The following is a 15565-nucleotide window of genomic DNA, read 5'->3' as shown; positions in this document are numbered from 1 at the left end:
GATGTTTTGTTGTGAATTGAAGCTTCCTGTCAACAGTTAGTTGTTAGCAGTCAGCACAAAGTTAAACTTTTACTGTGGCGCCTTTAAACATGATGATTTATTCACTGTGAGCTGGAAACAAACGAACAGCTCTACAACTAATATATTAATATTTGTGAATCACACTGGTGCTCCATGGTCACAAAATAGTGGTGGTTTGAAGCTGTGATATAAAAACATGCCTTGCCTGCTCACAGAGGAGAGAATGAAGCGAGGTTCATACCAGTGGCTTAAAAAATGACAAGACCATTTACACTTGATGTTCCTGATAAAGTCATTTTATATATCTCACGTGGAATAAACTGTGATACGAGTTTATCTGATCAACTCAATGTCACCCAGCTCTAAGATTAACTATTAGCTCTCACTGCTCCTATACCTGACTGTATGTGTGTCAGTTTCAGTTGTTACTATATGAGATGTTACTATGGTACTGTAGTGTGTGTGTGTGTGTGTGTGTGTGTGTGTGTGGTTATGAAACCAGGTTCTGCACCGCTGACTGAAACCACGCCTGTACCGACCGCACTGTTTCTTCTAATAAAGACTGAGTCGGCTTTCAGGGTTCACTTCATGTTCACTTCACGTGCACGTCATGCTCACGTGGTCGAGCACTGGGAGCTGTTTTTAGTTTTTGTTTTTTTTGTACGAGGGTACGACTGCCAGCAGGACGAGATGTGCTTCTCATCCACACCACTGCACAGTCGTCCTGCCAGCGGTCTCCATGGAGACGCTCCTGTTCAGCGGCTCGAGGAGAACATTTCCCCTCCACCGCGCCCATTGTACCTTTTTCAAGAGCTCTCCTCTCGGCCTGCTCTGGAATCTGAACCCTGGACAGATTTTTAGTTTCCTCAAAGAGAAGTTTTTTTCTTTTCACATTTGTTCTGACAGTATTCATGTCGTCACACACAGGGAGAATACACCAATAGCATTTATAAAAACTGTGTGTATGTGGTGTTCACTGTTGGCTCGGTGTGTCAAGTCAGACACTGTGTGTTCAGGATGAGATGAAGACTTCAGACCTTTATTTATTTCCCTCCTGTTTCTTCTCTCTCATGTGTTTCACATATTTACCAACAGTAAATAAAGTATTATCTGACACCACGTTCTAATACACACGACTTTGATCACAAGTCTGGATGAATATCTCTATATCATGTGGACTGTGGTCATGTCACACCTCCAGCTGTTTATTCTGTGTATAACAGTCTAATGTCAGTATCACTGGACACTTTTATTTTTACAGCTTCGCTGCCTGCTGTGTTCACACTGCTCAAACTGCACACAGGTACAACCACAGGGCAGTAATTCTAGTTTACAACCTAGCGACCCAAAAGTTGTTCTTTTGATAAGCTCATAACTCATGGATAAAGAATGAGGTGATGATTTAGTTTTATTGATAAAGTCATTAGTTATGACTTATAAACCTTCTGTTAAAGGAGACTCATTAGAGAGTTGAAACCTCTAATTTAAAAAGAAACTAGAGTAACCACCTCGCGGTCGTCCCCCCAACCAGTCAGGTTACAGTTTACATCCACGTCTGTTCAGACTCATATGAAGAAGCCATGATGGAGGACAATTCTTTAAATATGGACGTTACTGCAAAGAAGCTTCAAACTCTGAAACATGGACGCTTCACAGATCTGCACAGTTTCAGTTCAGTATCTGACCAAATGTCTCCCCTTCTGCTCCTCAGATATGACGTTAAAACATGATGATGTCACAGTCAAGCTGACCTTTGATCTTTTGACCTTCGTTATTTTATCCTGTTAGACATTTGTGTGAAGTTTGGTCAGAATTAGTGCATGAATTCTTCAATTATGGACAAAAACATGTTTTGTGGGTTTATTCAGGAGTCCACGTGGACGTTTGTGTCAAATTTGAAGAAATTCAAGGTGTTAATGAGATACACGTTCACGAGAATGAGACAGATGAACAACCCAAAACATGATTCCTCCAGCTGCAGCTTTGCCGGCGTGAAGGCACAGAAAAAGTTTTGTGTTGTTTTCTATCCTCCTCTTTGAGTGGTGACTCTCAAACTGAGAATCAGGACAGCAACAACAAACTGTTTCAGACTTTTCTCTTCTCGGTTTTTTATGGTTAAATACCAAACAGTGTTTCCTCCTCAGGTCTGAAAACTCTTCAAAAGGTTAAATTGAAGTGAAATAAACAACTTATAGAAGTATTAAAGTGCTTTAGTATAAAGGGACAAGATTTAAAAAGGTTTGGACCCTCTGACGTACATGTGTTACTGAGGGAAACTGTTTTATCGGTGTCTTCTGCCTGTTGGACGGTTTCTCTACAAACTGAGAAGCTTCAAAGAAGAACAGACCGACTCACCTGAGCTGATGATGATGATGATGATGATGTTGTGCTCTACCTCTTCTCAGGTGACGGGTAACTTCGACCGTCAGGACTTCAACAAAATGTGCTGGACGTTGTCCTCGAGGAAGAACCTGGATCAAAGCAAGCTGCTCATCTCCAACGACGACGCCTTCAAGATCTGGTGCATCTTCAACTTCCTGTCTGAGGACAGATACCCGCTGACCATCGTCACAGAGGAGGTGAGTGTCAAAGGAGACGGTATCATCAGGACAAGCTGGTATCAGACGCATCTGCAGTGCTGGGATGTAACTAAGTACATTTACTCAAGTACTGCACTGAAGTACACATTTGGAGTGTTTTCTTTTCATGCCACTTTATAGTTATACTCTGTTACATCTCAACACAACACCAGACTAGTGCTTCATTGTTTTATATAAATACTTTACTGTTCTTCAGTTTGTGAACACAGCATCATGTAAAAGTTTCAGGCCTCCTGGTCAAAGTTTGTTTACTGTGAGTAGTTCAGTGAGTCGAAGATGAACTGAACTCCAGAATATATGTAGTCAATGATGAAACATTTCTTCAATATTTTAATCAAGATCAGACTTTTTAATTTCATTTTTTACAATCTCAAAATAACAAAAAAAATAAAAAGGGCCTGAAGCCAAAGTTTGCGCCCCCTGCATGATCGGTGCTCAGTAGCGCCCCCTGTTTGTATCCAGCTCAGAGTCTTTTACAGTTCTTGTTTGGAGGATTTCTTCTTGGGCCGTCTGCTGTTTGAGCTCTATCCACAGATGTTTAATGATGTTTAGGTCGGGGGACTATGAGGGGCGTGGCCTTACCTTCAGCTAACTCCTCTTGAGGTCGTCCATTGTGGATTTGGAGTGTGTTACGGATCATTGTCCTCTCTTCATCTTCAGCTTTTTTACAGATGCTGTCATGTCTGGAATTTAACTGAGTCCATTCTTCGTCTACCTGTGAAATGTTCCCCATGTCACTGGAGCATCATCCATCCACCCCCGTCTGTAACAGGTGGACAGGTGTCCCTTTAGCCCCTTTTACACTGCCAGATTTTCGGCGAATGTTGGGCCGTTTTGCTTGCAAGCTGCGAGCGTTTAGACACACAGAGCCGGACTGGCGAGTTGATCCGAGGTGCCCAATTTTCCGCCTCGTAGGGTAGACATATTGGCGGAACCCTTTTAGTTTAAAAAGACCGAGGCGGCCTTCCGCCACGGGAGGGGCTGTTGAAGACTTGTGGGAGGAGCTGTTGATGACACCGCACGCGTGACCCACTGGTGGTGGATAAACAGGAAACAGCTGATAGCAGGAATTAGCGAGCAGCTAGTAGCAAGAGGGAAACACAAACCTGACAGACACTGTAAAGATGAGCAACTGGGGAGACAAGGAATTGCGCGCCCTCCTTGTCCTCGCAAACGAAGAGGCCATTAACCGTCAGATGACGGGGACGGTGAAGAACGGGCCGACTTGTGAGAGAATTGCTGAAGGACTGACCAGCCGCGGCTTCCCTCCCACGTCACTGTTTACGTCACACGCTGAGCTACATGTTTTGTTACTTGCTCACGCCCCCCATTGCCCCGAAAAAGGCGCATTCTGTATGAACAAAAGTAGGTAGGCGGCATTTTGCTGAAACTTGTAAATGATTCATATAAAAACGTATATGTTTTATCTTAATCACAGTATTTTATAAATCTCATTATTTGGCAGTGGACACACTGGAAAGTGTAAATGATGAGGTTTCTGTCTGATAAAAACTTGATTTTATACCTGCTGAGGATCCACACATGCATCCTTGAAAATCCTCTGAGTGAAGGATTCTCTTCGGTAGAATTTGAAGGGTCTTTGTCATTGGAGCAGTCCTTAGGTGGGATTTGATGACGTAACGTCCTTAAAATTCAGCCGTTAAAGGATCCTTCCTTGACTTTGAGAAAGACCCAGAGGATTTATAAAGCTTTGAAATGTGCATCACCTGTCCTTTCCTAACGATGACTGTGAACGTGCACATTAAGGTCTGAGACTCTGGGAAAAGTTGTCTCACAGCACAGATGTCTCGGGGTGTCCAAACTTTTGGACGGTGCAACTTTAATTTTTTTTGACTATAAAATTGTAAAAACAAAAATAAAACACTGATCTTGATTAAAAACCATGTTTCATCTTTAACGTCATGTCTTTTAGAGATCAGCTCATCTTCTGGCTTTAGTACTTGAGTGTTGAACACTCTTCAACACTCCTGATGAAGGTCCAGTGGGACCAAAACATTAGTGTTACCAATAAATTATGAAGCTGAGCAGTGTGTGAGATTTTATTTTCAAAGACTCAGGTGATATTTTCCAAGACAAGTGGATGTGCGAATACCTTTCTTCAAACTCACAATGAATGAAATTTTGACCAGCTGGGCCCAAACCTTTACACGACACTGTATAAACATGTTGTTCCTCTGTTTTGTTTAATTTCCAGCAGCTTGACACGTTCGTGTTAAATGAGGAACTTTACAAGAGTAAAACTGTGGTTAATAAAAGCTTCTTGATTTTAGATTCAGCAGTATGTGATAAGAAAGTAAACGAGCCACAGAATCCGACGTCAGCGTTCAGTAGTTTGATCCTCGGTCCAAACTGAGTCAAGACGATTATTGTTTTCTATAAAACTTTGTTTTTAATGCTGCTGAGAGACCACTGAAGCTCCAAACACTTCAATATTCAGATTATATTCAGAAAGTCTGATCTGGAGTCAGTTTTTTAAGCAGGAAAACAGATTTTTGTTCCATATTTAAGGGTCTTGATTGATCCACTATTAACTGGGTACTGACTTGTATACTTGCAGTGTAACATGGCATTTATTTTCAGCAGTAACAGTCTGTAAGATCTTCACACTGAAAAGGTATTTCCTCTGAATCGGTTTGTTACTCATCAGAATTTGGGAAGTTATGAATGTAAATGTTTTTAATAGAATCAAAGTGACTTCCTGCTTCACTGTTGACTCATGTAAATGTCTTTTGTTCATTCAGGATGAATATAGATCAACAGACACAAACTCTGAGCTGGGTTTGAGTCGTACTGTTGGTGCAGGAGGTACCTCACTGTTTAGTGTTCAGGGTTCAATGTTCAGGGTTCAGGGTTCAGTGTTCAATGTTCAGGGTTCAGTGTTCAATGTTCAGGGTTCAGTGTTCAATGCTCAGGGTTCAGGGTTCAATGCTCAGGGGTCAGTGTTCAATGTTCAGGGTTCAGTGTTCAATGTTCAGGGTTCAGTGTTCAATGCTCAGGGTTCAGTGTTCAATGTTCAGGGTTCAGTGTTCAATGTTCAGGGTTCAGTGTTCAGTGTTCAGGGTTCAGTGTTCAGGGTTCAGTATTCAGGGTTCAGTGTTCAGGGTTCAATGTTCAGGGTTCAGTGTTCAATGTTCAGTGTTCANAGAATTTGGGAAGTTATGAATGTAAATGTTTTTAATAGAATCAAAGTGACTTCCTGCTTCACTGTTGACTCATGTAAATGTCTTTTGTTCATTCAGGATGAATATAGATCAACAGACACAAACTCTGAGCTGGGTTTGAGTCGTACTGTTGGTGCAGGAGGTACCTCACTGTTTAGTGTTCAGGGTTCAATGTTCAGGGTTCAGTGTTCAGTGTTCAGGGTTCAGTGTTCAGGGTTCAGTATTCAGGGTTCAGTGTTCAGGGTTCAGGGTTCAGGGTTCAGTGTTCAATGTTCAGTGTTCAGGGTTCGGAGTTCTTCCCCAACTGACCAGTTAAAAAACGTTTGTTGCTCAACAGCAGAACAGGAAGTTTCCAGCTTCCTGTTCTTTTACAAACACTGGAGGATTTATTGTGTGTAACAAACATCAGAGCTGAATCACAGGAAGATGTTTAGATTTATGTTTAATCAGCTCATGGAGATAAAACACACAGACACTTATCTTCAGTTTAAATGAACAGTTATAACAAAAAACAGTTGATGCAAATCTCTTTGTTATTCTTCTGACTGTATGTGTGTGTGTGTGTGTGTTTGTTGTCTGTATCTGAGCACAGATTGAGTACTTCCTGCGTAAGTTGACGGAGGCGATGGGGGGCAGCTGGGTGGAGGAGCGTTTCGAGGACTACAAGCTGCAGCTGAACTCGAAGCAGCAGAGTCTGAACGCCTGGGAGCTCATCAGCCTGGTGGGCTCGGGTCACTTCAGTAAAGGCATGGACCGCCAGACGCTCTCCATGGGCATCAACGAGGTCTACCAGGAGCTCATCATGGACGTGCTCAAACAGGTGGGAACCTGCACAGAGTCATCATGACACAGCGTCTGTCAGGGAACGATCAGTGAGCTCCATCCTCTGATTGACTACAGCTGCAGAGCTTACACAGCTCGTACCAGAGCAGATACATGACTGAAACCAGTCTGTGGTTCTTACACACAGATGGCGCCATAGAGCCACTACAGCGTCCCGTCCTTACACCACCTACCCAGAGCCAAACAGCAGCATCATGTGGCTCCAGTGTGTGATGTCAGACAGCATGATGACATCACAGGATCAAAAGAGGCGTGACATGTAACACAACAGCGTCATCCTCTAGTGTGACATAAAACATGTGTCAGCAGCTCTTTATAAAAAAAAACAATGACATCACATGTCAATAACAATCATTTAGCGTCCCTGTTATATGGCGGCTGATCTCGTCCTCTGCTCGGAGGGTAAGGCGCTCCTGGACATCACTGTTTGAGTTAGCTGCTAACTGCTAACAGCTACTGTTCTTCTTTTTTGAGTCAGCTGCTAACTGCTAACAGCTACTGTTCTTTTTTGTGTCAGCTGCTAACTGCTAACAGCTGCTGTTCTTTGAGTTAGCTGCTAACAGCTACTGTTCTTTTTTGAGTCAGCTGCTAACTGCTAACAGCTGCTGTTCTTTGAGTTAGCTGCTAACTGCTTACAGCTGCTGTTCTTCTTTGAGTTATCTGCTAACTGCTAACAGCTGCTGTTCTTCTTTGAGTTATCTGCTAACCGCTAACTGCTACTGTTCTTCTTTTTTGAGTCAGCTGCTAACTGCTAACAGCTGCTGTTCTTCTTTGCGTTAGCTGCTAACTGCTGCTTTTTAAATCGCTCATCCTGCCGGCTGTCCGTTTTACACAGACCTTATTTGGGTGTTGTTACTGTCTCTGTTTGCGGCTCAGAGACGAGATGACTCATTCATTCCGCGATTGTACCTTTAACACAGATCGGCGAGGCAGCGTAACGGCATGATAATCTCAGTATAAATGTTGCTTTTGATTTAACATAGATGGAAACAAAATAATCGGCAAACACTGGCGCTCTCTGTAAACTTTACTCAAAGGTTCACTGATCGACTTCTTCCAGAGCTTTCAACCACATCTCATGGTCTTCATCAGTGGAAGGATCTGGTTCAGGTGTGCAAGTTTGGATCACATGATAACAGTCTGTGGATGTATGAGAAGGTTCCTGTTTCATCTGATCCTCAGTGTTCTGATGTTACTGAATCATTTCTGTCTGAAACTTCAGTTAAAGGAGAATCTGGTGTGGCTCTTGATTCTTCTACAAATCTATGAAATGACCAGGATCACTAACTAGTGTTTGAAGTCCAGCCTGATGTTTCCTTACACAGGAAGTGATGTACAGATTATTAATCAAACACTGGTATCAGATCAGAACTCAGATGAATTCCAGGTATCTGTATCAGGACTAAACAGTCTGATCGATGTATCCCTGATGTTCCTTCACACATTATTCTGACTCGTTCCCACACGCACCGTCCTGCTGACACCAAATCACTACAGCACCAATTGTAGATTAATCCGCAGCTGAAAATAGTCCACAAAAAACTCACTGTTTCCTCCTGTTTGAGTGACGCCTTACAAAATCAGTAATTATTTATTCCTAAAAACAAAAAATGAAACTGTTCATGAGCTGTTTTTAAAGATCTGTCCTCAGTGGGAACCAACGGGCTGAACGTCACAGACAGGAAGCTGCAGAGAGTTAACTGACGGACCAACACGTTGTTTATTTTGGTCTTTTCATGATTTATTGACCATAAAAAAACAGAACATGAAACCAGCCTGATGTGTTTAAATGTTGCTAAAACGTCAAAGCTCCGTGTTGTGTCTGACTGTGACGAGCAGGAAGTTTCTTTTAGTCGAGTCAGTTATTGAGGCATTAAATTATTTTGGGAGATATAAAATGTAAAAGTGTTTTAATAAGTGTTAATAAACAGTGGAGCACAAACAGCCCTCTGCAAACATGCAATATATAAAAAAAGGAAGTGGGAGTTTGTGGTGTGTGCGGCAGGTCTGCATGTTTTCATGTGAAACAGTGGAGTGAATGTGTGACTGCGGCCGCGTAGACACAGACATAAATATCATTGTCAAAGCGAGCAGAACAAATAACACAAAGGGTTAATATTTAATATCATTAATATAATCTGAGTCTGAAAATGATCATTATATAATGAGTTAATGTTCAGAGCAGCTGTTTCGTTTAAATCACCCTGATTCTTCTCCTCCTCCTCCTCCACCTCCTCCTCCTCCCTGCAGGGCTACATGATGAAGAAAGGTCACAAGAGGAAGAACTGGACGGAGCGCTGGTTCCTGCTGAAGCCAAACTCCATATCTTACTACGTGGGCGAGGACCTGGCTGAGAAGAAAGGAGATATCTTATTGGATGGAAACTGCAGCGTGGAGGCAAGAACCTGCTGCTGTTTATCAATCTCTTGCTCCTGTCTGTCACCCTCCTCATCCTCAGGCTGATCTGATATCTGACACACAGATCTGAGCTTGATGTTCATGACGTGTCGGTCAGATAATACGTGTTCACACAGTACAGAGACGTGATGATATGACGTCAGCTGACCAGGTGTAATCATTAATTGTTTATTAGGGTCCGATCAGGGTGGTGACTGATGGCGAGCCTGGAGTTGACATTATGTTGTTGCAAGACATGCTGATTAACCATCTGAATATTGTCGTGTACTTTTCATGTTCGCTCATGTTTTCTATCTGTTGTTTTCCTGTGCAGCCGCTTCAGGACAAAGAAGGAAAGAAATGTCTCTTTCTCATCAAGTCGTCACATAAAAGCTTTGAAATCAGCGCGTCGGACAAGAAGAAGAAGCAGGAGTGGATCCAGGGTGAGTGGTGATAATACGCAGTGATAAATCTGTGGCTGCTTCAACATGTGACTCATATTGTGTCTCCTTCATTTCCTACATACTCCTCCATCATGGGCACCTGACCTGTTTTTTTTTTTGATGGTTAATGTTTAGTTTTCTCTGTAAAATCTGCTGATGAGACAAAATACAGTTTATCTCAGTGGGACATTAAATCATGTTTAAATAGCCCTACATTAAATGTGTTATCATTCTTATAGACTTAACATAGGGTTGTCCCAAACACCTATTTTTGGGCATCGAAGCTTCAGTGAGAAATATCTGCGATTAATTGCAGCTTTGGTCGAGGGTGGGGCTAAATGACAGACGAGGATGTCAGTCGATGCACCTAAAATAACGTCTCAAACTTCATTAGCATGCAGGTCGCAGTAACTTTAGCCGTAGCAGCTAGAAAAAATAAAACTTGCCCAGACGGCAGATTTACTGACAGTTTTCAGGTGATTTTCAGAGCTCATCTGTGAGACGTGTTTCCTTTGGTGTATCAGGAACTCAAATTCTGGGCGTCATATCACAAATTTTGAAACTGTTTCAGACACTTAAAGTTTTCGATATCTTGTTAGCGTGTATGCAGCCTGTCAAATGTCACATGGGATCAAACTGTCTGCAGCTTCAGTGGAGCTGCACGGCATTTAACTGACGTTAGACGAGAGCGAGTCGGAGTCACAAAACTATTTCTCAGTTTAAATGTCTGAGAGAAACTAAAAACATAAATGTTGTTGAGTAATCGAAGCTTTGAAGCTGTCAGGTCAGCTGCAGGTTTGACAGAGAGGTTCATTAGAAATTAAAGTTCAGGTTTTTCTTCCTCTGAAGAGACAAAGCAGAGCTTTAACTCACAATTATTTTCATCATTAGCAAATATGCAGATTATTTTAAATTAATTGTGTTTTATCAAATGTCAGAAAATAGTGAAATATGCACTTCATATGCAGAACACAAGTTCATGTCTTCATGTTGTTTTGTCTGATCAACACTGAAACCCAAAAATGTTTAATTTAAAGACATAAAAGAATCGTGAGAGGCTGAACGTTGAGAATATTTTCATTTTTACATGAAAACAAGTTGATTATTAAAATACTTAGCAATTCTGTCGGTTGACTAATCACTAATCTATCAATAATCAATTTATTAATCAATAATCACCTCAGCTCTGATATAGGAGCCACTGCTGACAAGTTTTTTGTGTTTTCCTACATCCTGTCATCATTAATGATCATTAATCCAGAGCTTCACTGATTATCTCTCTAACTGCAGTTTAATTTGGTGCGCATGCGCCCACAGACATGATCTGAATGTGTTTTTCTCTCTCAGCCATTCAGACCTGTGTGAGCCTGCTGCGTCAGGGTCGGCCGGCGCCGCACCGCGAGGCTCGACAGAAGCGCCGGGAGCTGCGTCTGAAGCAGCAGGCTGAACAGGAGGAGCTGGAGCTGAGGATGAGCGAGCTGCAGACGGCTAACGAGGCCAAACAACAGGAGCTGGAGAACATGCGGAAGGTGAGAACAGAAACAAACACATTAAACTGTGAATCAGGAAACGTCTGCTGCTTCATCACTTCCTCTTTGTAGTATCCTGAAATTTAAAATAGCTCAGTGTGGAAGTGTTTCTGTGACATGAGGAGGAGTCGTAATGAAACGATGATGAAGACCGGACCTGCAGTGTGAACCAGGTGTGCACCTCAAACAGATTCTCCTCCGTCCAGTCTGACATTCAGAGATCTGAACCTCTGCACGATGATGTAACGTGCACCTGATTTTTATTTGGGCTCAAAAACAGAAGATGTGAATCAGTCGTAGAACTTCTTCTCATTATTAAACTGTGAAATACACTTTAGATGAAAGAATTAAATTTAATGAATGAAGCCCAATTTCACAAATCACAGTTTGCATCAGAAGCTTTACAGCGTACGACCTCCCTCTGTCCTTTAAACCCTCACAGCTGATCAGGAAAAACTCCCACCAGAAAACTCAGAGGAGACACTGAGGAGAGACGGACGGACAACAGATGTTATGTGAACAGATCAACATAATAAAATTACAGTAATCAGTAAAAGAAAAAGACTAAAACACATGCAGAAAGAGAAGAAGCTCATAAAAGATCCAACTCCAAAACAACCCCATAAATAAAACATAACATATGTGTCATATCACCAGATTCTTTCTAACAAACAGCTCAATGAAACAACAGACCTGTTCAGTCAGTGAGTGGGACAGAGTGTGTGTGTGTGTGTGTGTGTGTGAGTGATGTGACTGAGCTCCTGCTGAGAGACAAAAAAAGAAGAAAAAACAACAACACATAAATAAGAAGTAATAAAGCCAAATGTTGCCTGCAGACATCACTGAAGGTGTGACCGCTGTGCACCTGAAACACCAGAGGAAAAATTGAGAGCCAACCAGGAAGTAATTCACTGGAATCTGTCTGTGAATGAAGGGATTTCCCAACGAGGAAATTTCTCCACCTGAAGATGAAAAAATAAAGCTAAACAGGAGAGGAAGTCCCCATCTGAGATCAAACATTAAGTGACCTGGACGAAGAAGACAAAAAAGAGGCTGGATCATGGGGAGTACCACCAGTTGGTCCAGGAGCTTCTCCTCCATCATGGACGTTTCCAGGCATATTTTAGGATGACTCAGGGGCAGTTTGACAACCTGCTGTCTGTCATCAGGCCGTATAGCTCTGGGTATCCAGCAACCACTACCACCAGTTTCCCCTCCATTGTTTACCAACTGTAAACTTGTTGTCATGACCACCACAGAAGCCCCGCCTCTCAAACCATCTGATTGGACAATGGGAAAAAGCAGAGATGACGAGGGGCGCGTTTCTGCTCTGAGTAGAAAAGAGTTGAAAGAAGTTTCATTCTCATAAAAACCATCACAAAAGCCGCCTCCAGCTGCTGAGACACTTCCTGTGTGTTCAGAAGCAGCTCAGACATGTTGCAGTGCGAAAAGGACGTTATGTTCCAGACTATGTGTTCGTCTCGACTCGGCTGTTTGGATACAAAGTGTCTGTTCTGGTCTTATCAGGAAGTTTCCTCAGCTGGACAGTAAAGTCACCACACACTCTGTTGTTAGTTATCACTGACTTGATCCTTAAAGGTGATGTTTTGAATATGAGGTGTAAATGAGAGGGTGCTGTCCAGAATGACGCCGAGGCTCTTGACTTGGGAGGAGAAGGGTACAGGGAATCCGTCGATGATGAGGGGTGGAGCTGGGGTGTGTTGTGACTTGGTGAGGGTGGATTTGGCTTTAAACAAACCCTCCTGTTACTGAACATCGCTCAGATATTGTGTTTCACTGGGAAATATGTCGCAGCACAGAAGCTGAAGACGCTCTGACTTCTGTTTCACAAAGACGTCAACATACTGAAATTAAAAATCGTCTTTACACAGACTGACTCGTTGCAGAGTGATATTTCTTATCAGGGTTCCTCCAGCTGAAGGCAACACAGAGTTAAGACTTGTTAGGACTTGTTTAATGTCAGTCACCGAGACATTTAAGACCAATTTTACAATAACAAGGGACCAACAGCTGACAGATGGTGGATCATCTGCTCTGAACATCTCCGCTGGAAACAAAATCTGAGTGTCACTTCATCTGTTCTGACGTGGTGACGTCATTGTAGGAGGCATTCAATAAATGTTTTTTGAAAATATATCACGTTATCAGTTCAGATCAGAGAAAAACGAAACACTTCTACTCCCATGTCTCAGCATTTTAGGACTTTGTAAGACTTTTAATGACACTCACAATAAAATTTAAGACCAATTTTACGATAACCAAAACTGAAGGAAAAATAACACCAACAGACGGAGGATGTACGTCATGTGATGGAGGATTTTCTTGGTGATTTTGTGTTTTTCAATCTACGCTTCATTCCACTGTCTTGATTCCACCGTGTAAAAAAACCCTCATTTTTAGATCAGTGAATTCAGTGTATTTCAGACTTTTAAGGAACCCTGATGATGTTATTTTATTATAATTATTGATGCATTAATGCGTTCATCAGTTCGACGTTGTAGCTGATGAAGGTGGAGCTGATTTAACTCCTTCATATCCTACTGAGTAGATTCATCTATAATATTCATCACATATTAGTTTACTTATATTTTGTAGGAATAATCTGAACCTGAAAAATAACTAGAAACTAAAACTCAAATAAATGTAGTATGAAGTAGAATATTTACATCTGAGAGTAGAAATATAAAGTACCATTGAATAAAAATATCTAAGTAAAGTTAAAGTACTTCCAAACTGTAGCCGAGTAAATCTACTTCTGTTCCACCGCTGTGTGATGTCATGAATTAAATCTTCTACTGGGCTCATTAAACCTGAACATCAGAGGAAGGAACTCTGTTTTCCTCAAAGGAGGTACTGTAAACGGATATTTATAGTTCAGTTATCATCATCATCATCATCATCCTCACTGCATGTACAGTCAGTCCTGCTGATGTCATCACAACACAAAGACTCAGAGCTGATTCAACAACATTCCTCTGAGACGACGTCACCGAGCGAGAGTGAAGTCTATTATCTGAGGAGCTGAATATACACACACACACACACACACACACACACACACACACACACACACACAGTTAAAGTAGGTCACCTCACACTCTGCTGCTTCTCCTCTGAAACTCAGCAGCAGCTCATGAATACAAACCAGAGCTAAGCTCCGCCCCCTGAGGCCTCCGACTGATGAATAATCTGTGACTGAGCACAAACACAGGAATGTGGAAGGGGGAGGAAGGAGGAGGAGCAGGAGGGGCAGGGAGGGACAACGGTCGTCTCCATTCAACATGTTCTTCCAGTAAATCAACCTGACTCACACCTCTGTCTGTTCACACTGACTGTCAGAGACGGACGGACGGGCGGACAAATGTCAATTAGATGTTAATCTGTATGAGAAATAAAGAAAGAAAATGTGTGTAATAATCATCCAGTTATAGTGATCGATACGACTCGGACAGATCCAGTTATAGCGATCGACACGACTCAGACAGAGTTGCTCATTAGAGGAAGTTTCTACTGTAGGTGAATGATCACCTCTCTGACAGCGTCAGTCTTTGTAAAGGGTGATTATATGTTGCCTCAGATTGTACAGGTGTCCCTACTAAAGTGACCCTGAGTGTATGTACAGTACGTCAGGCTGTTTCAGAGTTGGACACGTTTGGTTCTCAGGCCTCATCTCGTCTCGTCTCCCACAGTCGACCAGAAACAAACACAGATACTCTTAATGACTCATTTACATATCAATACTTGTGCAGCCATTAAAGAGGAAGCTCCGTTTCTCCACGCTGGTAAAAAGACTGAAACAGAAGCAGAGCAGCTTCACTGACTCACAGCTCAGATTATTCACACTGTTGGTGGCTTAGTGGTAGAGCAGGCGCCCCATGTACAAGGCTGTTGCCGCAGCGGCCCGGGTTCGAATCCAGCCTGTGGTCCTTTGCTGCATGTCATCCCCCCTTCTCTCTCTCCCCCTTTCACGCTTACCGGTCCTGTCCATTAAAAGCAAAATGCCCAAAAAAAATCTTTAAAAAAAAAAATAGGTCAACAGGAAAAAGGTCCAATACTAACAAGCTGAAAGGGGGCATATCTCCACCTATCGTAGAGGAGTCACACATACTTGGGTCAATAAATGGATCCCCCTCCCGTGCTTGTATACTGGGACAAGGACAGTAGTCCAGTTAAATGTCCTCATCCAGCTGGGACTGTAGCTTCACTTCACTGTTACCATGGAAACACAGTGGGTCTCATTCATGAAAAGTTAGTAAATCTGTGTGTAGATTTGCACATAAAAGCCTACGCTACTAAGAACCTACTCCAGATTCAGGATTGCGTTGGAAACTCAGATTTGATCGTAAACACGTGTGTATGATCTTGAATGCCAATCCATCGTAAAGTGACAGCGCGCTCCCGGCAATCAGCAATTAGCATAAATCCCCGCCCATGAATAGCCAATGACCACCATATAAGGAGGTGTAGGTGCATCCAGTCGACCTGTCAGTTATGGCGCGAACAAAGAAAGAGAGAGAAAGAAAAAAGAA

General features: G+C 42.3%; 1 protein-coding gene across 1 annotated transcript in view; it reads left to right on the top strand.

Moving 5' to 3' along the window:
* Window positions 1-15565, top strand: part of swap70b (switching B cell complex subunit SWAP70b) — a 45760-nt gene that overhangs the window by 13562 nt on the left and 16633 nt on the right. Inside the window, exons 3-7 of the mRNA XM_050073830.1 lie at window positions 2427-2600; window positions 6396-6623; window positions 8897-9043; window positions 9378-9486; window positions 10834-11015. Coding sequence (XP_049929787.1) covers window positions 2427-2600; window positions 6396-6623; window positions 8897-9043; window positions 9378-9486; window positions 10834-11015 — 840 coding nt within the window. The remainder of the gene's footprint in view (window positions 1-2426; window positions 2601-6395; window positions 6624-8896; window positions 9044-9377; window positions 9487-10833; window positions 11016-15565) is intronic.

The sequence above is a fragment of the Epinephelus moara genome, chromosome 20 (assembly GCF_006386435.1).
Source record: "Epinephelus moara isolate mb chromosome 20, YSFRI_EMoa_1.0, whole genome shotgun sequence".
Classification (NCBI taxonomy): Eukaryota; Metazoa; Chordata; class Actinopteri; order Perciformes; family Serranidae; genus Epinephelus; species Epinephelus moara.
This window is presented reverse-complemented; position numbering and strand designations above follow the sequence as displayed.